Source organism: Falco naumanni, chromosome 4, assembly GCF_017639655.2.
Source record: "Falco naumanni isolate bFalNau1 chromosome 4, bFalNau1.pat, whole genome shotgun sequence".
Classification (NCBI taxonomy): Eukaryota; Metazoa; Chordata; class Aves; order Falconiformes; family Falconidae; genus Falco; species Falco naumanni.
In genome coordinates, this window is record NC_054057.1 from 68,622,762 (window position 1) to 68,642,497 (window position 19,736).

Genomic DNA, 19,736 nt, shown 5'->3' on the forward strand with positions numbered 1-19,736 from the left:
AGAGCAGTAGGCTCCTCTCGTCCCGTTAGTAAGCCTGGAAATATGGCACAGACCCATACTGTAGATCTCCTTTTCATCTTACGTAGGTTGTGTCTGTGCCTCCTGGTATGCGTTATACTAAAGGATGTGACAAAACCTGTGCCAAAGCTTCTTGGGGAATTTTAATGTTTTATTTCAAATGCACACATAGTTTGAGTAAAGTTTCGTTCCTTTATGTTTGGAGGAAGGGGCGAAGTTTGTTCTACTTCAGTTTCACACCACAGTCACTAGATCCATTGCAACTTCTTTAATTCACGTAGATAAAACATCTCTAGGAAAAAAAAAAAAAAAAAAAAAAAGCCACAAACAAACAACAAATTCCCCACTGCATGGTTTTTTCTTTCCTTGTTTGTCTTCCTTTCTTGCCAGCTGCTTTTGGGTGAGAGTATACAAGAGGTTGTTGAATGGACTGAGGCAAAACTGTTGCGTATTTGCTAATGCAGATGAAGCTTTATTCTGAATAACCACTGTGACGGTGTCTCCGGTTACCTGCGGATGGGCGGAATATGGGGGGATACCGCAGGATGGGGCTATGCAGTGGGGTCTCTTGCTCTGCAGTGGGGCGTTGCATGTTTCTGGTCAGTAGTTCTGTAACTTGAACCAAGTGAGCATTGCATTGATTTTTATTTTTACCATTTAAAAAAATTTTTTTTTTTTTTTGGAAGAGTGATCAGAAGGGCGTTTTAGAGCATGGGTAGGATCTGGTCTGTAAAAGGAAGCTTATTTTTTGTGTAGTGCTTCTGGATCAGTAGGAACATATGCAAAGATGCTTGTTGAGATCCAGGAGCTCTTCTGTTGATGTTGTGAAGCTCCAGTCCTCTGAAGTTAAACCCTCTACCAGAGCCAGTAGTTCCTGGGTGTCTCCTTTTCTTTTACTAATGTTAAGTTTTAACTTTGCCTTCCTTGGTTGTATTCCATTGAAACTTCTGTCTCACAGGAATGTGAATCTGTTGGAAAAAACTTGAGTCCACACCAAGGTCCCTAAGACCTCAGATGTATCATCTTGAAGACAAAAATTTAATTCATCTTCCTCTGGCCCAGCTAAGTGGAAGCAGACCTCCAAGGCTGGGTTCGGCCACCTGACCTTCTTCTTTTCTTCAAATCAGCAAATAAATACAGTGTTCCCACAGGGAAGTAGCTTCTTGGTTTGGTTTGGTTTGGTTTGTTCTGGAATAGTTGATGTGCTCTGAATTGCTACAGGATGCTCCAAGACACCAAGGAAAACTCTTTGAATAGCGTGATGTGTCTGTCCTTGTGCTCTGAGGTTTTAAAAGAGGGTATTGGAGGAAGTGTGGCCTTTTTCTTAGGATACTTGGTGACTTCGGAGGTCTGCATTTGATTCCTTACACAAACTTTCTGTAAGGTCTCTGTTAGATTGTGGTTTATTGCTGCAAATGCTTAAACGGGTGTACGTAACTGGGCAGCAACCCTGCCTTCATCTTCCAGCGCAGAGTCCAAATGATTGAGACAACAACACTTATGAAAGCTGAAGGGAGAATAATAGAACTATGTCTTTATTTAGCTAAAGGATATGCCTGATGGCTTCAAAGGATAAAGGTCATAGTATCAGGGCAGTTATCCCAAATTATTAACTGCTGGTGGCAGTATTTTTCTGCAAGTGGTGATATTTCCATTGTCTGTCTTATTTTGAAACATCTGCTTTGAATTTTTTGCTTTACACACAGGCTAACAAAAGAGTAAAGCAAATTTCTTTTTGAAGGAAGGTTGTTTTGCAGAGTTCTGGTCCGCATTTCTGGCGTTCAGCCTTGTGCCACCTCATTCACTCTGCAGTTGGTTGTGCCGCTGAGGATATAAATCCTGAGATACTCAACAGCAGTCTGAACAATGCTGTGGTCAATGTGCGTTGCCTTAAAAATATATATATATATAGTATCTCTCTTTCAAGAAGGGTTTTCCTCTGTGAGGTTGCATGTCAACAGGCTCAGCGTTGGTGGAGGGAGATGGTTGTAAATAGATACAACTAATGCTTTTGTGGAAATACATGAAAACTCTGAACGCAGCGGTTGCTAATGCAGCTTTTATTAGATCAGTGTCTTACAGTGCAGCTGTCAGGAATATCATAATGTACCTCGCAAAGCAGAGAAATCGTGCGGGTTCAGGGCACTCCTGGTCTCATCTCCTCCTGCTTCACAGCCCGAGTAAGGGATGGGGTTGATGGCAGAGCTGCTGGGGCAAGGTTTTACTGCCTTGTTCCACATCTCCTGTCGTGGTCCCGCAAAATGGCTTGGGCAGCCTTGGTTTGGGGGGGGGGGGGCGTTGTTTGGATTTTTTTTGTTTTGTGCAAAGCAGCGGTATCTTGTATAGATGCCTTGCTTTCATGTGGCTCTCTTCCAAGTGTGTGGAGGTGACAGGGGACCCCCGCCGCCGAGGGGACCCCTGACCCATCTCCTTGGCAAAGATGCTGTTGGCCCATCCCGGGAAGGACTGTGGGGGAAGGCGTGTGTGGTACCCCAGTGTGGCCAGGCAGCCGCTATTGGCCTTGGCCGGGCGGACCGATGCCCACCCTGGCTCCTGGTGGCCTGGGCGTGGGCTGGGGGCTGACCCGAAGCGTTGGGAGCAGCTGCCGGTGCTCGGTCCTGCATCGGGAGCATGAGTGGCCCCTCGGCCAAGACCCCAGCTTGGCCCGCGCGGTGCCCACCTCCTCCTCCTCGCTCCGGTGGTGGCTTTTTGTGCTTCCAGAAGTGTTCGGGTGGCCGATGAGTGCATAGTCCTGTGGGTCCTGCTGGGCTGCGGGTGGCTCCGTTCCGTGTCAGCACCTGAGCTGGGCCAGGGCTGAGCTTTTCCTCCCTGTGCTGTCCCAGGGGCCACCCGGCCTCATGTCTCCTTCGTCCAGCCCGAAAATTAAACCCATAACTCCACAATGCGCTCGGTGACTCCCTTGCGGTGTTTCAGAAATTATTTTTTTATTTTATTTTGCCGTTTCTCCCTTATTTTCCTGAGAAGCGCCCCTTGGCGCACGTGCCTGCAACGGGCGGTGGGCACCGGGGGTGGCGGGGACCCCCGGGCACGGCCACTCCATTTTCTCTGCCAGCACCTGAGCCCGACCTCACCTCACAAAATGACGGCTGGGCAGCACCGGCTGGGACCGGCCGTTGCCATGGTTTTCGCCGTGGCGGTCACGTGCCCAGTGTCACGTGAGGCCCCGCCGTGCGGAGGGGACAGCCCCGGTGCCGCCATGGAGCCGGTTCAGGCACTGCCGCCTCGGCTGGAGCAAAGCTGGCCGAAGCGTGGCAGCGGTGGCTCCGGCATGGACCCTGGGCAGCTCCCAGCTCCCGCCAACCTCCCCACACAGCAAAGCCCGACTGCTCGGAGAGGGGGCGAAGCGTCGCTGCTGGCAGGGTCATCATCCCTTTCCGGATAAAATCCTTCCCATCGCCACGTGTTTGCAGATGCATTGGGGCTGTAACTGTTGATCCCGTAGCTTTGGGCAGCTCCACTCCCTGCGGTGCTGTGGGCAAGACAAGCCCTTGTCCTCCCGGAGCGGGCTGGGTCAGCTTGGGAACGCTGGCTGCTCAGATCCTCGTGTTCCAGTGATCCTCCGCTTTTCAGCCAACTTAACCACCTGTGCTTTTCACGAGGGATTTAACCGTAAAGTTTGCGGAGGAACGGCCAGTGCCTGATGCCCGTTGAGTCTGTCCTTCACGTGGAGCTGCCCGGCTGTCATCGGGAAAGGGCTCAGCAGTGCCGAGCTTGGCACGTCGGTGCACCCCGGCACGTCGGTGCATCCCCTGCAAGGCTGCTCTTTGCTGTTGCCGGCAAAATTTACCGAGCCGGTTCGAGCTTGGCCCGACCCAGTTGCTTCCCCACTAAGAGCAATCTGAGCCCATTTGGTGCGTTCAGGTACAGGAAAAAGCTGGAAATCCTTCACCTGTGCCGCTGTTCAATTTGAAACCACCCCAGGAGTGTCAATGGCTCGAGTTTACTGGCTCGCTGTGCCCTCTAGAGGACACTCCTCTACTTTTAATTTTTCCACTGGCATGGAAATTGTAATTTAAAAGTTGGGGTTTGCAGTATTTGAGGTGGGTTTTGCAGTGTCCAAACCACCGTTTGACCTGCTGTGTGTACTGAAGGGGTGAGCTTCATAGAGCTCAGCAGGGCACACGGCTCTTCAGTGCCGTTACCCTGTGTGAATAGCCTTTGCAGCACTAAATAAGATAATAAGGATTAATTTCTGTTAATTGTTGGGTTCCTAATAAATGTGGCCTATCAGTTAGGTCTATAAATTCTTGTTTAGTCTAAGAAGTAATAGCCTGATATTTAAAAGTACAAAGCTCATATGTCACATCTCTTATTTGTGGATGGTACAAGCCACGCTTACGTATTTGCTTCGTCTGGCTTGATGGAAATTCTTTATGCATTTTGTTTAATGAATAACTGTAAGACGGAAGGTTCTCACTATAAGCTCTATTTGTTCCTGCTTCTGGCTTTGGGTTAAAAGACAAATACTTGTGTTACATTCTCCTAAAATTCTTGATGATGGCCCTTTCCCAGGCACTGCCCCTTCCTGGGCAGTGCAGAAGACTTTGCTGTTCCATTCCTGTGAAGCTTCTGCTGGATCTCTCAGCAAACATGCTGCAAACCTTGCTCTAAAATACTTGCCCTTCCTAGTTTGAAATCCCAAATCCTGGTTCCAAAGGTCATCTGACAGTTACCAACTTGTGCAGCAGAGGAGAGGACTGGCGGCTGTTGTCACATCACGTCATCTCTGTCCCTTTTGCTTCGTGTCACTTAAGATTTGGTTCTCATATAATAATAGTAGGTGATGGAGCCAAGAGGTCGGGACTTCAGGTGCAGCTGTCTCAAGGCATGGAGCATTTAAAGCCAAGTAAAGAGTTAAATTCAGTATAAGTCTGGACCTTTCGGTGGTTTTGGGTGAAGTTGCATGGCTGTGCCATCGGTTTTGAGGCTGTTAGAGGTTTCTGCTGTTAATAGTGGGGAAAAATTTAGTAGCATTGGTGTTGAAAGAAAATAATGCCATAAAGTACTTAGACTTAGGTAGGTGAATAGGTGTGTATTGTTTGTGTTGGGTTTCCTTCAGATTCAGGAACTTGGGTGAGGAAGAGTCACAGCTTACAGATATTTGCATTAGGAAAGGGATGAGGAAAGGAGGGGTATGGCTCTGCCTTGGGCACACCAAAGAGAAGCAGCAAGTGACCTGTTTGTCCCTGGGGCTGGGTTATGGTCTTCCCCCGGTGCAAGCAGAGCCCTGGAATTCTGAGGGGAGTGAAGGCTGATGGAAAAGCTGCTCATTTGAAGGAATTCACCATCGTGATGTGTTGTGGCTACATCTTGCCTCGTGGCACGCTTTCATACTGCGCAGCTTGATACCCGCAAGGAGAGCAGTAATCGATGAAGCTCGTCCGCGTCAGGTGTATTCAGAATCTGAGACATTTGATATTAATCTAGAAGAAGGTTGTAAATAACGTTGCTTTGCAGGATGAAGTAATTGCTTACTTGTTTTTATTAACGTGTTCTCTGTATTTTAATTTTGATTTGCAGTGAAATTAAAAGAGAAAAGAGGGTCCCCTCACCAGACGTTATAGTGTTATCCGACAATGAACCTTCTAGCCCTAGAATGAATGGTTTAACAAAAATAGCATTAAAAGAGACCAACACAGAGGCACTCATGGTGAGTCTTCTTGTCTTGACATACTTTAAATTGTGCCAACCAGAAAGAAGAAAACACACCACTTGTTTCTACAGAGGCACCTGTGATCACAGGGACACGTGGACATGTGGTTTTATAAAGATGGATTTGCAAGTGGGGAATCTTGAAGCCATTAAAGGCTTATGTCCTTTTTGACTTTTTCCAGACTCTTAACTCCTTGATTTTTGTATCCTTCAAAAGTGCATCTTTTTCAGAATTGGCATTTTGGTGGACGCAGTGTCCCTTAGCACACCATAACACAGATTTGTTGTCTTGACTCTTCATTTGATTTTGTTTTGCTAGTGAAAACGCTTTTTTTTTTTTTTTTTTTGAGTTCTTTATCTGTACTCGGTTCGTGTCCGTATATTGCAGGCATGTCGGTGATATTAAGACATACATGACAATTATAATGCTGTAAGTTCATGTTGTAACTTGTATGGTATCTGTTCTTTTCCCTCTTCCCCCTCCCTGTTTTCCCATCCTCTATTGCCTTACCTGGCCCTGCAGAAAAGCAGTCCAGAGGAGCGTGAGAGAATGATTAAACAACTAAAAGAAGAGTTACGGTTAGAAGAAGCAAAGCTTGTTCTATTGAAAAAGTTACGGCAAAGTCAAATCCAGAAGGAAACCACTACTCAGAAGGTATTTATTTTCCTACAGATACTTACCATCTCGTCTTTTGAAATGGAGGGGAAGAAATTTCAGTGACTGTGGCAGTTGCCATAACCTGTGGAAATGAAATAGCTTTAAAATAAAGCATATCTCACTTTTCATAAAATGTCTGTGTTATAGGGGTTTATGCTGCTAACCATTCCTTTTTGTAGAATTCCTCTTTTTTTTTGTCTTGCCAAGACCAATCAGCAAAACAGTTTTACCCTATCAAATGTATTAAAAAACCAAAGACCTTTTCATTAAAACTCAGATGCACTGATGAATGTAATTTACTTCCAATTATTAAACACTCCATCCAGTCCTTAATGCCGCGTAGAGGGGTTGCTGAAGTACGTTTGGGAGAGATTCTTGCACGTAACAAATGTGCTGACAGGTAGAGTTAAAGCGTTTGAACCCTAGGCTCAGGGAGCTGGCGGCAGAGGGCTGCGTTCTGCGGCAGAAGCCCAGGTCTGGATTCCAGGTCTTGCCAGCTGAAGTAAGTCTACAGTTAGCTACACACTTGCATCATCCAAAAAGATCCAGGCAGCCCCTGGAAGGAATGGTTCGGCCCTCCCACCTTGAACTCCCTTCCCTTCCCTCCCTCCTCTTCTGTCCCCACCCCTCATCTGACACAACAGCACGCAGTGTGCGGACTGCTGGGAGGAGAGCTGTTCCCAGCAGAAACTGTAACCCAGCAGAAATTCTACCTGAGTCAGAGTGGTCGCCTGGTCTGCTCACACCACGTGCCACCCATGCTGGCACTGAAGGGTAGAGGTGGAGGGTGGCAGCAGAGGAGATGGGAGGTGAGGGGGCGTTCGAGCACCCCGCGTGCTGCTGTCAAGGCACAGGCTAAATTTCAAGTGTTGGTAACAATAGCAAATAAAAAAAAAAATATTTTACAGCATGTGATGCTGACTTGATGGATATTGTGATGGGGGCAATGTGTAGATTTAAGTGCACTTGACGGTGCAGATGGATGTGCATACAGCTCTCTTGGCTGGTTTTGGTTGCTTTACTGGCGTCTTTTTCTCCTGGACTTCCTGAGTGCTTCAGTAGGTGGGATGGAAACTAATGCAAGTACCTGCGTCGCTCAGCTCGCTGCTGAATGCTGAGCAGTGAGCTCTGGGTGTTTGAACTAACTAGGGCGAAACGGACACTATCCTAAACTTCCTAATATCTCAAGTCTTTTTTTCCTAAACTTTTTTTCACTTTGCATTATGCTTGAACATTATGCTTGAGATGTAGTGAGATGTACTACTGCCACTAGTAGTAATGGTGGATAAGAGTGAAGTGGGCTCGAAGCTGAGACTGCTGAAATAGATTTCCATTGCTCTGCTTTTGGTGTATAGATTCTTTTATTTTCTGGGTGTAATCTTATCTATACTTACCTAATGATTTCTTCATTTAAATACGCATGTTGAGATGGTTGGAGGAAGAAAGGGCTGGGGGAGGGGGAAAACCACAGTCTTTGAAGATTCTCTTGCTGAGGCGCAAGGAGGTAAACACTTTTATTCCCTGAGCTTCTGTAATTCTGCTTACAGCCTTACACTCGTCTGTGCTTTCTTTCTGGTTTTTCCTCTTCCAGCCTGCTGGTTCCTCTGGGAGTGCTGTGGCCACCCCTCCGCCCTTGGTGCGGGGACCGCAGAGTGTTCCTGCTGGCAAGCCGTCCCTCCAGGTCAGTGGGGTGGGCCAGGCTGCCAGGTCTAGGGCATGGAGCAGAGAAGAAGGTGCATATAACAGGAAAGACAGTCCCATCGTATTAATGGCTTGGAGCCAGGTGGAATTTTTTTTTGGTTTGTTTAAACTCCCAAAACCCCACCATAAGCTTTTTAAGGCTGGCTGGGGAGGGAGATGAAAGTAGGATGTCACACAGAGGCAGTGCTCATAAGCTTATTTTTTGGTGGCTGATCATCCTGATCCACTCTGCTGATAAATAGATTCATACTAGTACTAACAACCTTTGGCGAAAGAGGATGCCATGGAGTCATGACACAGAAGTATTGTGGCAGCCTGTTGCAGTACCCTCAAGAGACTTAATTGTGCCCTCAGTATGATTAACTGTAAAAGCTGAGTGAATCATACGATTTTCTCTTCGCTTGGTGGCTGAATGGCACATGATGGTAGGAAAGATCTTGGTTCAGACTAAATTAAATGAAATGTTGGAAAGCCTTGGGGAAGGAAAAAAAAAAAAAAAAAGAAGCAGAGGCAATTGACATCTGTCAACCTAATCTTCCTCTTGAGTCTAGTATCTTGTTTCGCTTTTGAATTTAAAACATTTCTGGTTATTTACCTTGGGCTAATTTGAAACAAATTTCAAAACTGCTTCAGCACAAAATGCTTTCACTTGGAAAATGGCAACTCTTCATTTCAAGGTCCCCTAGAACGCTGCACTTGAGGGAAGGGGTAAATTTGCTATCCATTTAGGAAACATTCACAAAACCTAAAAGCAATCTGTCAGTTGACGTAATCTCTTCCTTGAGGCAAGTTGCCTTCACTGAAGACAGCACTTTCAGAGGAACTGGACCACGAGTTAAATCTTCAGCGATCAGACAGTGAAACTTCGGTTGGACAGAGCAGAGAGCTGGGAGCTAAGAAATCAGAATTGAAGTGATTCTGTCTAATTTGCAATGTTTGGGCAAATTAACCTAACCTCCATCTGCTTTTGCTTGACTGTAAAAACTCTTACTAATTCCTGTGTGTAGGAGTTGAGTTAACATTTGGCCTTCAGTTGAAAGACTTAACAGAAGTGGATAAAACTTCCCACCTGCCTAAATACGTACGTGTGTGTGCACATTCGGACTGGTGGGAATGGGAGCCTCAGTGTTTTTAGGAGGCTTCGTTCACAGGTGATGGTCAGGTTGGGGCTTGAGCGAGGGAAGTGGCAAGGTGCATAAAGCCATGTGAAGGGGCCGGAGAGGTTTGCTGCTCTTGAGCAGTGAGCACTTCTCGGGCTCGATTGCGTAGCGCGAGTGCTCTGCAGGAGTTTGATACCTGGAAGCGTGTCACTTTTTATAGTGTTATGAGGAACTATGAGGATTTAATGCAGTCTGCAGCCCAAAAATCATGGGCAGCAATTTTTCAAACTCCTCTAGCCTGATTCCTTTTCTTTTTCAGTTTTCCTAAAGCTTTCCCCTTTCCCTGTCTCTTTTTTTCCCCCTTTCCCACATACATGCACGTGCCCAGTCTGCTCACCTCCCTGGGTTCCCGCATCTCCAACTTCTGTCTGCCCCATGCTTCTCCCTGAAGGCAGCAGTTAGTATTTCCCCATTCTCTTACTCCCCCCACACCCCCATATACCTTTATTATTATTTTCCCCCCCCCCCCGACATTAAGTGCACTGAAGCCAGCCCGGCCATCTCTTGTTCTACAGTCCAGGCAGACGCAGCACCTGTCCCACCAGCGGAGGGGAGAGCCATGCTCCCCGCTGGTGCTGGGGCTCTGGTGTGCTGCTGGTGTGTCTCAGCACGGCAGTTCTTCAGCTGTTGAAACCCAGCGGTGGGAGGGCAGAGAAAAATGTTGTCCAGGCTGGCTCTTTACTCTTCTGAATTCCGTGCAGGATGAGAGAGAACGGTCCCCGAGCATGTAGCCAGACTGCCATCACGGCTGCGTGGCTGCGTAAGGTTTCAGGTGCTGCTCTGTCGGCACGCTAAGCCGCAGAAGAGAGCATGCGTATCAATTTACCAGGACAAAACAATGCGAGTAAACTATTTTCTGTTTTGCAGACCTCTTCTACACGTATACCAGGCACTGTTATTCCTCCTCCCTTGGTCCGCGGAGGGCAGCAGGCTTCATCAAAATTAGGAACTCAGCAAAACACGCAGATAGTAATGCCACCTCTTGTCAGAGGAGCACAGGTGAGTATTTACCTTGCAGTCGATCTGCTCTGTTTTCCCTTAATGCATCTTAATTATTTTCTTAATCATCTTTCTGCTTGTCTGGAAGGAACCTATGAATTTCTTGCTGGAATTGCTTAATGTGGCTAGATGCATTGCCACTGAAAGATCCCTGCATCATGCTGGTTTTGTCCCGCAGCACTTCCAGTGCAGCATGAGAAAACCCTGTGGGATGCAGGGTGCTGCCTTACCCGTCTGCCTCCTTCCCTTAGCTGCGCCACTGCAGTTTGTATGCCTTTGTTAGGAAAGTTAATTTACAGACTTCCAGCTTCACCTGCTTTTTAGGAGAGCAGCAGCTGAGGAAATGAAAAGCAATCCCTCGTTCTTCTATTCCCCCCCCCTTATTCTTTCTATCATATCAATTTCACCTTTTCAAATGCTAAAACTCACTCTTCCCCCCCCCCCCCCCCCCCCCCCTTGTGTCTGTCTTGCCATTGAATAAGAGCTGCTGAAATGAGATAGTCGACTGGAAGTCTGAAAGTGCTGCTTTGCAGGGTCTTTATCACCTATAACAGAAAATGGTGGTGTCAGTAAAGGAGTAGGAAAGCAGTTTTTAACTTGATACAGTCTTCTAAAATTAACACTTCCGTGGGATACCAGGAAAAAAAATATTTCCTTGTTAAATGAGGATTTATTTTGCAGTGAAAGGTCTGCTTTGATCTGTTGCACAGCCAGCATTAAGGAGGAAGGTAGAGATTTGTATTTCATTTTCTTTTCTGTTCTGACTGTGGAGAAAAACTCATTCTGAGAAATAGCTTTCCTAATGCCCTTAAAATGAAACAGGCTTAACGACTCTACATTTTTAAAAAATTTGACTCTGAAACTTACGTTTTTTGTGGCACAGCTGTTCTGGCCACAATATGGTGGCCTCACATGGGAGCATCTCTTCTCACGTTACGTTCTACTTGTTCCGTTTTGACGGAGGGAAAGGGAAAAACATCCCATTTTGACATGGATGTTATTATCTCGCTTTCTTTGCGTTCCCTGCCTTGCCTCGTTTCCACTGTCCCATGTCACCCCATTCAACTCCCACCACTTACTGCCCGATCCCTCATCCCTGCCGCTGTTCCTGACACCACTGCATCAGCCCATTTCTGTCTCTTCACAGCAAATCCACAACATCCGACAGCACTCCAGCACGGGGCCGCCGCCGCTGCTGCTGGCACCGCGGGCATCAGTCCCCAGCGTACAAATTCAGGGGCAGCGAATTATCCAGCAGGGTCTGATCCGCGTCGCCAACGTCCCCAACACCAGCCTGCTTGTCAATATCCCGCAGGTGAGTTCCTGAAGATATTTTGTGCCAAATATAACATTAACCTCAGAGGAAGGGATAAATGGTTTTAATTACTGATTATCCCAGTTACTGTATCTAATTGGTGTGGCCTGCCAGCATCTGGCTGATGTGGTTGCTTATTACTACAGCTGTCCTGCTCCTTGCTCTTCCCATGCAGTCCCTTCCTCTGCTCACATCAACCTCCTGCACGTAGCAGTGAAGGAAAACACACATTTCTTCCCAGCACTCTGTAATATTTCAGCAAACTGAATTTTTTGCCTCACTTCACATTTGGCATTTTGATGTGAAGGTGTCCATTAGAGTGTTTTTTTTCTTCTCTCTTCCTTAAGAAGCGTCAGTGAGTGTTCTGGTAAGCTGAGCTCAGAACAGGCTGTTTGGAATGCCAAGAGATCCTGAAGCAGCGACTTAACATCTACGCTGACGCTGCTGTACAGGTGCTGTAGATAAACAAAACAATTTCAAGTCAGTGCTTTAACAAAATCATAAGGAAAAGGACTCCTGGGGTTTTTTCTTCAGAATTTCTAAAACTGCCATATAAAAATGATCAGTGAAGGAAAAGAAAGTTCTTTCAAAAAAAAAATTAGAGCGTTAGATGACAGGTGTGGTGTTGCAGCAAACGTACGTATTGTAGGCTTGTCGGTCACCTACCGAAGCAGGGTGTGGATGCAGGGGCTTCGCCGTAGCCCCAGGCAGCTGGCCGTCCCCACGCACAGACCGCCCCGCGCCACCAGAGCCACCATCAGCTCCCCCGCAGTGGGAGAGGAGCACGCGTGTCCAAACGTCTGGCACTCGTCACCGCGCTGTGTCATGTTTCCTCCCAGGCTTCACCAACTTCAATCAAAGGTACAACCGTGACATCTGCTCAGGCTAATGCTACTACAACCAGCGCCACTTCCATCGTCAACTCCAATGACTCGCCAGCCAGCCGGCAAGCTGCCGCCAAGCTCGCCCTGCGGAAACAGCTGGAGAAGACACTGTTGGAGATCCCTCCTCCCAAGCCGCCTGCACCGGAGATGAACTTCCTGCCAAGTGCAGCTAATAACGAATTTATTTACTTAGTCGGGTTGGAAGAAGTTGTGCAGAATTTGCTGGAAACTCAAGGTGAGAGAACGTTAAAAAAGTTCCTCAGGGGTGAGGAGAGAATCTTCCCCATCTGGACTTGACCTCGATAGCAGGCGGCAATGAGTTTTAGGTGTCACAGCATTAAATTGCCATACTGGTTACGTTGCCATACTCTTGTCAAATCTAGGATTCACTTCAATGATTTTCAAACTGCTTTCTTTAAAATTTTATTCGAAAACCATTATTAAATGGCTATTTAAAAAGTTTATTTTTAAAAATGTCTAAAATGTTTATTTTAAAAAGTCTAAAGGAAGAGTCTTTAAAAAAAATAATTATGTTTTCTCATAGGCACTGATTGTAAAGATTTCTCTAAAACGCATCCTGTTGCTGTTTGCTTCCTATAGCACTTGTTTCTCCATCACCACTAAATTCTCTAACTGGTATCTAAAGACGTATCTGCTGGGTACCTACACGCACAAAGAGTTTAAAGATTTAGTAACGCAAAAGGCTTCAGACTGAGGAGTTAAGGGTAGAGGTTTTGCTTTGGGGTGGGCTTTTTTTTTAATGCTGGAATATTATGAGGTTTGTCAAGTATTCCTTCATCCATGGAAGCCGCAGCTGGAGCTGAGCTAAGCTGGTTGTGTTCCCCAGGTAAAGTTTCGGTTGCTGTAGCATCTCGCGAGCCCTATATGTGTGCTCAGTGTAAGACTGACTTCACCTGCCGTTGGAGGGAGGAGAAGAACGGAACCATTATGTGCGAAACCTGCATGACGTCGAATCAGAAAAAGGCCTTGAAAGCTGAGCACACTAACCGACTGAAGGCTGCCTTCGTAAAAGCACTGCAGCAAGAGCAGGAGATTGAGCAGAGGATACTGCAACAGACTGCGTCTCCTGTACAGAGCAAGGCAGACCCCATTGTGCAGCACCACTCGCTCAAGCAGGTGAGGCTCTATCTACCAGAAACCAGGTCTTGGTGGTGACGGGGCAGGGGTCCCGCTGCTCCAAGCGCCAGTGCTTGCTGTGCGGGTGTGAAAATGATGCGTGAATTTCCTTTCTTTAAGCTCCGCGGAGTGTCTGTGTGAGTGTAAGCTTAAAAGCAGGCTGGTTACGATGTTAACGTTTTGTCACGTGGGGACATGACACCTAAATTAGGTTCTCTGTTCCTGAGGAACAGAAGAGAGCGGTGCTCTTCTGCAGAATCATAATTAATTAACCAGGGTGTTTAAGTTGTATCCTGCTAAATCTGTTCCTGGGGGGTGGGGGGTGGAGGTTAAGGGTGTACCAAATGGAAGGAGGTGCTCCAGCACCCAAACCACAAGAGTAAATTGACCTAAGTTAGGGGGGGGAAAATAATTGGCTTGAGCCAGGAACATCTAGTGTTGCCTGTGAAGTTTTAAGGTGGTGGTAGCAACCATCCATGATGGAGACCGGGTCTGACACGCCTTGTGAAACCACCTTTCAGGTGGAGGAAGCCAGAAGCTGTGTAAGTGCTGCTTTGAGTTGGAATAATCGAGGCGCTGGTTATTTAAGACAGGGAAGTAGTGTTGCTTGCCAGTGGAGGTGCTGACACTGCACATTTTTTGCTGCTTTGCAGTTGATGGTCATTCCTCATCTTCACAGGTGCTTTCAGAAGTAGAAAGCTGATTCTTACTTTGTTGTAGAGATGCCTGGGAAGTTTTCAGCCCTGAACCACTAGTGAGGTGTTCCAGGCTTGGCAGAAGCAGCCAAGGCAGGAGAGAGGGGCAGTAAAGCTCCGTCGAGGCTGTTGTACTCCAGAGAAAACTGCTGCGCCTGTCTTACCATTTGCTCTCTTGCCAGACTTCTAGCCAGATGTCTCGAGGTCCTCCTGGAGCTCCACGAGGAGTGTTGCATGCATTTAGCCAGTCACCCAAGTTGCAGAATGCATCGTCTGCAGCAGCACTTGGGAGTAGGCCAGGTAAGCATGCTGAGAGACCAGTCAGCAAGGGCAGCGCTGCCGCCTGGAAGAAGACTCCCATCAATACAGGTAGATTTTTCTCTAAAGTTTCTTTTCTTTGTACTTAGTAGCTGCACTCTATCCAACACTCATAGTTCTTTGGGTAAGGATGCTTTCTCGTTGACACTTCTGCATGAAAGTCCGGCGACACCAAGGCTTTGCTTGTGTTATGGTTGGCCCTTGCTTTTGGTGCGGTTTATGCTCATCAAAACGGGCCATCAGGTGATGCTACCGAATAAAAACTACTGCTTTATGCATTTTATAAATAGATGTCATATCAGACTGTTCGTTGTTGAGTCTGTACCATGCTGCAGGAGTTTGGCTTTTGGTTTTGGGCATTTAATTCCATTGTTTCATTTCTGGTTGCCAAAAGCAGCACAGGTAACTAGATGGTTTTGCTCTAGGTAAGGCTACAGTGTGCACTCCCCACGTTCCTCAAGGGTTGAAATAACTAAAGCTGTTGCTTTGAACGAATGGAAATTACAAATTCTAATCTAGTCTTTTTTTTATATGTATTGGAGAATCTGATTTGAGAAGTCATTTGTTTTTCTTAAATGGTAATTAGGATCTCAAGGAAGGAAACACTGTAGCGAGTAGCTCTTTTGTGATCTACTTTCTTGCCCAGTATTGAATGCATTTCTTTTGAATTTTATTTTTTTTCCTTTTTCTCTGACAGCTTAATTTATCATTTAAACTGTAATTTCATTGCAGAGAGCTCTAACCCGCTCAAATCTTCATTTCTGGTACCAAACCTTGCTCCTCTTTGTTCAGATGATTTTGGAAGCTTTCATCTTCTGAAGGCGCCTGACCTTCGTGCCCCACGCTTAGATGATCTGTTTTCATGTTGGATAAAATGCGAGTAGTGTGTGTTTGCCAGTGTTTTCTCCCGTGGTTGTATCATACTGTGACACTTGCTCTTTCTTCTTTTTTGTGTCTCGTCAGGTGGGGCTTTACCTTTCGTCAATCCTAGTTTAGCTGTGCACAAGTCGTCTTCAGCAGTAGACCGCCAGCGTGAATATCTCCTGGATATGATTCCCCCACGGTCCATCCCACAGTCCGCCACGTGGAAATAATGCAGTGGAATGCCCAAGAGGAAGACTTTCCTGTTTCTGCCATCCTTTTTATACCACATTACAGTGGAATCTGCTTTAATCCCAGCTGGATATGCCCCAGGCTTTATAGGATGCAAGAAGACCACTCCTCATCCCATCGAGTGCTGCTGTCCCTGCTATGAAAAGACACCACGTGGGTGGGAAAGACTTAAGCTCATTTGGTTCTCAGATTCTTATGATTGACTGATGATGAAGGCTGTCAGGGAAGGGGAAGAATATTATTTTTTTTTAATATTTTTTTTTTGCTTTATGTATTTAGTTTGGATTTTTTTGTCACCAGCACAAAAGGAGGACTAAACGACTCTCTGCCTTCAGTTTCTTTATTAATAACTACCCGTTCACCAGGAACTTGGTGTTCGTTCCTGAGCAAGCACGGATGTCAGTTCAAGGAGAGAGGAATTTCAACCCTGTCTTGCAGATGCATATAGCTAAGCCAAGTTCACGTTGGCTTTTCTTCCCTGCCCCTCCTCCAGCCAGGAAGGCAGTCTACAGATTATAGTGTTTCCAAATCTTCTGATGATGAGCTAATGATAAATAAGTTGCAAACTCAAATTCCAGTTGAGTATGGGTTTTGTTTTTTTTTCCTAAGGGACTGGCTGCCACCACAATTTGTCTGGTAGGTGGGAACCAGTGCAGGAGTCTCTCACTTTTGTTGGATTCTGTTTTGAATAGACTTTGAACTGTTGATAGTCTAAAAATCTAATTTACTGAATAGACAAACACCTTTGTTCAGTCTTTCTAATTCAGCGAAGAGCAGTTGGGCCTTTCATATGTTCCCAGAGACTTAAAAGTGAAACTGGCTTTGATTATTTTCTTTTTGGAGGGTTTTTTGTTGTTGTTGTTGTTGTTGTTTTGAGCAATTTTACTCAAAAAAAAAAAAAAAAAAAAAAAAAAAAGGAATTCCAGAAGCTGCACGCAATCAGAAAGGGCAAGTGGAGGGAGCAGAGGAGCGGGGTGCTGCCGTCCGGTCGCAGGCTCCTTCCTCTACCAATGCTCGCCAAGATGCGGCTGTTCCTGATGCTGCGGTGGCCCGAGGACTGCGGCAGCACGTCCTGGGGGGCCTGACTGCCGCCCTTGATCCCTCTAGAGCTCCGTTCTTCCAGGCGTACCAAGCATGCTCCTCTGTCCATCACTTCAGTATTTCATTTTTGATAGAGCTTTAGGTATAACCCTGCTTTAAGGACAGGTTTCTATGTGAGTTTAATATATTTTGGGGATTCCACAGGTTAAATCCGAACCCATCAGGTCCAGGTTTTGGTTTTGGTTTGTTGTTTACTTTTTTTTTTTTCCCTTCTCATCATCTTCCCTCCTTCTTCCCTGTGCTTCTCCCAAATTAAAGTTGGATTCAAGTGGCTGAAATACATGCCTTACTACTTATGTTGCATATCAGTACTAGAAGTAGTGCTGATGAGAATTATTTGCAAAATTATATATATATATCTATATATCTATATATAAAAAAAAAGGGGGGGGAGGGGTTACTATTCAGTCTATGCTGAATCTATTTTCTTAGCAGTTGCTGTTAGATCTAACTTTAAACCAATAACTGTATTGGGTGGTCCCCCTGCAGATCTAACTATTGCATAGTGGAAAAAAAAAAAAACAAACGTTCATTTTAGCCCCTCTTCTGTTGTGTGAATATCAGTATTTAGATACTTTGAAAACTGTTCAGTAGTTATAGAAAACCTAGTTTTGCAAAATGGTATTTGTTGCTGTATAAAGCCCTAGAATTTCAATTTGACTTTGTTTTTTTGTTTGTTTGTTTTACAAATGTATATTAAGAGCTAAATGGGGATGAGAGGAATTGGTTTGAGGTTTTAATTTTTCCTTTTCATTCCAAGATATTTTGGATTGGGAGATGTGGAGAGAGAAATTGAGTGCATTTTATTTTTGCACTTTGAAATATTATGAAACAGTTTCAGTTCCTTACCTGTGTGAAGTTTTTTCGGGGTTGTTTTTTTTTTTTTCTCTCTTCTGACAAATTGCCTGCATTATCTCATCGTTGGTGCAAATGTCTAGCACTGTTACATCACCTGAGTACATTTGTTTAAAAAGAACGAGCAAAACTCCTCAAACTAAAATTCAAAATGCCTTTTTGGGAAACCTGGACAACTTCCACCATCTTTTTTTTCCAGCATTGGGGTAGCTTTAGCTTCAGCTGGTGCTGGAAAAAAGGGGAATGGAAAGAGGGGCAGAAGTATTAAACTTGCCTGTTTCAAAATCTATGTCAAAACCTTTTTTGGATACCGCCAGTTCAGTACAAGCAGCTTGTAAATTTTAATTTCAGCACAATGGATAGGGGAGATTTAAAATAAGCCTGAAAATAATTGAGAAGACTTATTTTAGGCTTTGGAACAGACAGTAAAAATGAGTCTGCACATACCGTCTTACAAACATTGCTCCCTCAGCAATGCTAGACTGCAATCTGTTTTTGTTTCATGCTGAATAAAACCCCACAAATACAATCTTAACGTGTCAGGGTAGAATTATTTGGAAGGCTTTGTAAGTGAAGAGAAGATACTACGTATATATTGGGCTGTCGGGATTCAAATCTGTTTTGACATCAGTTTTAATCTGTGGTTCTTGGAGTGTTGCAGGTAACTTTAGAGGATATATTTATTGCATATGGGTTTCTGCAGAGTTTAAGGTAAACACAGGGCAGACTGCAGTGGTATACGTACATTAAATGCCAGCAGAATTGCTTCTTCCTTTGTAGTCAAAACTGCATATTCAGTTGAGCAGTGTTGAACTGGGCTGGTTAAGGTACCATGCTAGGGTTAGTTAGTCGTTAAAACACTTGCTACCGTCTTTCCAAACCTCCTCCCCCACATCTGTATGTTCCCCTTCTTGCAGGAAAGAAAAAAAAAAACAATAAAAAAAAATTCACTAAAAAAAACCAGCAAACAAACGGAAGAGCTTGGTTAGCTGGAATACTCACACAATGGTGTTACGCCCTAAAGGTTAAATTGTTTGGGAATTGGGAAGGAGGGGGGTTTAGACACACTTTTAAGAACAAATCCTTGGTTTATTTCTCCTGCTGTCATGTTTGGGATTCCTGCCTCCATAAGGGCTACTAGTTCTGCTGCAGAGCTGTCTGAAAGTCCCTTCCACCGGCCCTCTCCTGGAAAAAAAGACCATTTTACTTAAAGCTCCCTCAGAACAAGAGACTGAACGTGCTGCTCGACAGTTGAAGCTGTAAATCGGGATCCTTCAGGTGGAGCACCCGGCATCGTGTCCCGTTTCCCCGACCCTCCACTGCTTCGCTGCAAACTGCTGCATGAGCTGGTTTGACATTGCTCAGATGCTGCTTGCTTCCCCCCTCTCCTGGGGAGAGGGTTAGAGCAGCGTTGGTTCTTGCAAGCCATATAACCTTTCTTTGAGACATTGCGACTACAAGATTTTATAATACAGTAATAATGAAAATGACTATTGTACTTAGATTTTAGCAACTTGTGAAATAAAACCCCGGATTTTCATTTGAAACCCGTGTTGCAATTTGGGAGCTGTGTGGTTTTTTTTGTAATTTTTTTATTATTTTTTTTTTTTAAATAACCTGATCAATTACCGGTTTGATTTCGGAGCGTTGGCGAGGTCGCAGCCCTTTGCCCAGGAACACGAGTGGCCCAGTTGAATCTTGTATTTTTAGAGCGCAGTCGGCTGGCACAGCGTTTCCAGTTTGTGGAAATGGTGACTTGGCTAATGTCTGTGTTTTAGGGATTCCTGTATATGGCATCCAGCTGTAATGGCCAGAAGACTCTGGGTTAATCTTAAATTAGAGATAATTTGGGGTTGGCTTTTTTTCTGTAGCTATTTCTATCGTCGCTTTAGGGCAGCATTCACTTACCTCTGACTTCTCGGACCTAGTTGTCACTTTTTTTCCTTTTTTTCTTCTTTTTATTTTTTTTATTTTGTTTTGTTTACTAAGGAGAAAAAAAAAATTACCAAAGTACAGTTCAGAATGGAAAATGGGGGGACTTGGGCTGCAGAAGTGAGTAGAGCAGAGCAGGCTGAGGCAGGTCTTATTAGAAACTGCACTTGGCTCATT

At 45.3% G+C, this 19,736-nt stretch overlaps 1 protein-coding gene across 8 annotated transcripts in view; it reads left to right on the forward strand.

Moving 5' to 3' along the window:
- The window catches only part of GATAD2A (GATA zinc finger domain containing 2A), a 66,874-nt gene extending 47,700 nt beyond the window's left edge, over positions 1-19,174 (forward strand). For 6 of the 8 annotated variants that reach the window (XM_040589566.1, XM_040589568.1, XM_040589567.1 and 3 more), the window contains 9 exons: positions 5,560-5,689; positions 6,215-6,346; positions 7,941-8,030; positions 10,078-10,209; positions 11,357-11,524; positions 12,364-12,643; positions 13,256-13,545; positions 14,423-14,609; positions 15,522-19,174. In XM_040589566.1, coding sequence (XP_040445500.1) covers positions 5,560-5,689; positions 6,215-6,346; positions 7,941-8,030; positions 10,078-10,209; positions 11,357-11,524; positions 12,364-12,643; positions 13,256-13,545; positions 14,423-14,609; positions 15,522-15,652 — 1,540 coding nt within the window. In that variant the 3' untranslated portion in view covers positions 15,653-19,174. The remainder of the gene's footprint in view (positions 1-5,559; positions 5,690-6,214; positions 6,347-7,940; positions 8,031-10,077; positions 10,210-11,356; positions 11,525-12,363; positions 12,644-13,255; positions 13,546-14,422; positions 14,610-15,521) is intronic. The other 2 variants (XM_040589571.1, XM_040589572.1) reach the window with 2 other exon arrangements.
- The last annotated feature ends 562 nt before the right edge of the window (positions 19,175-19,736 follow it).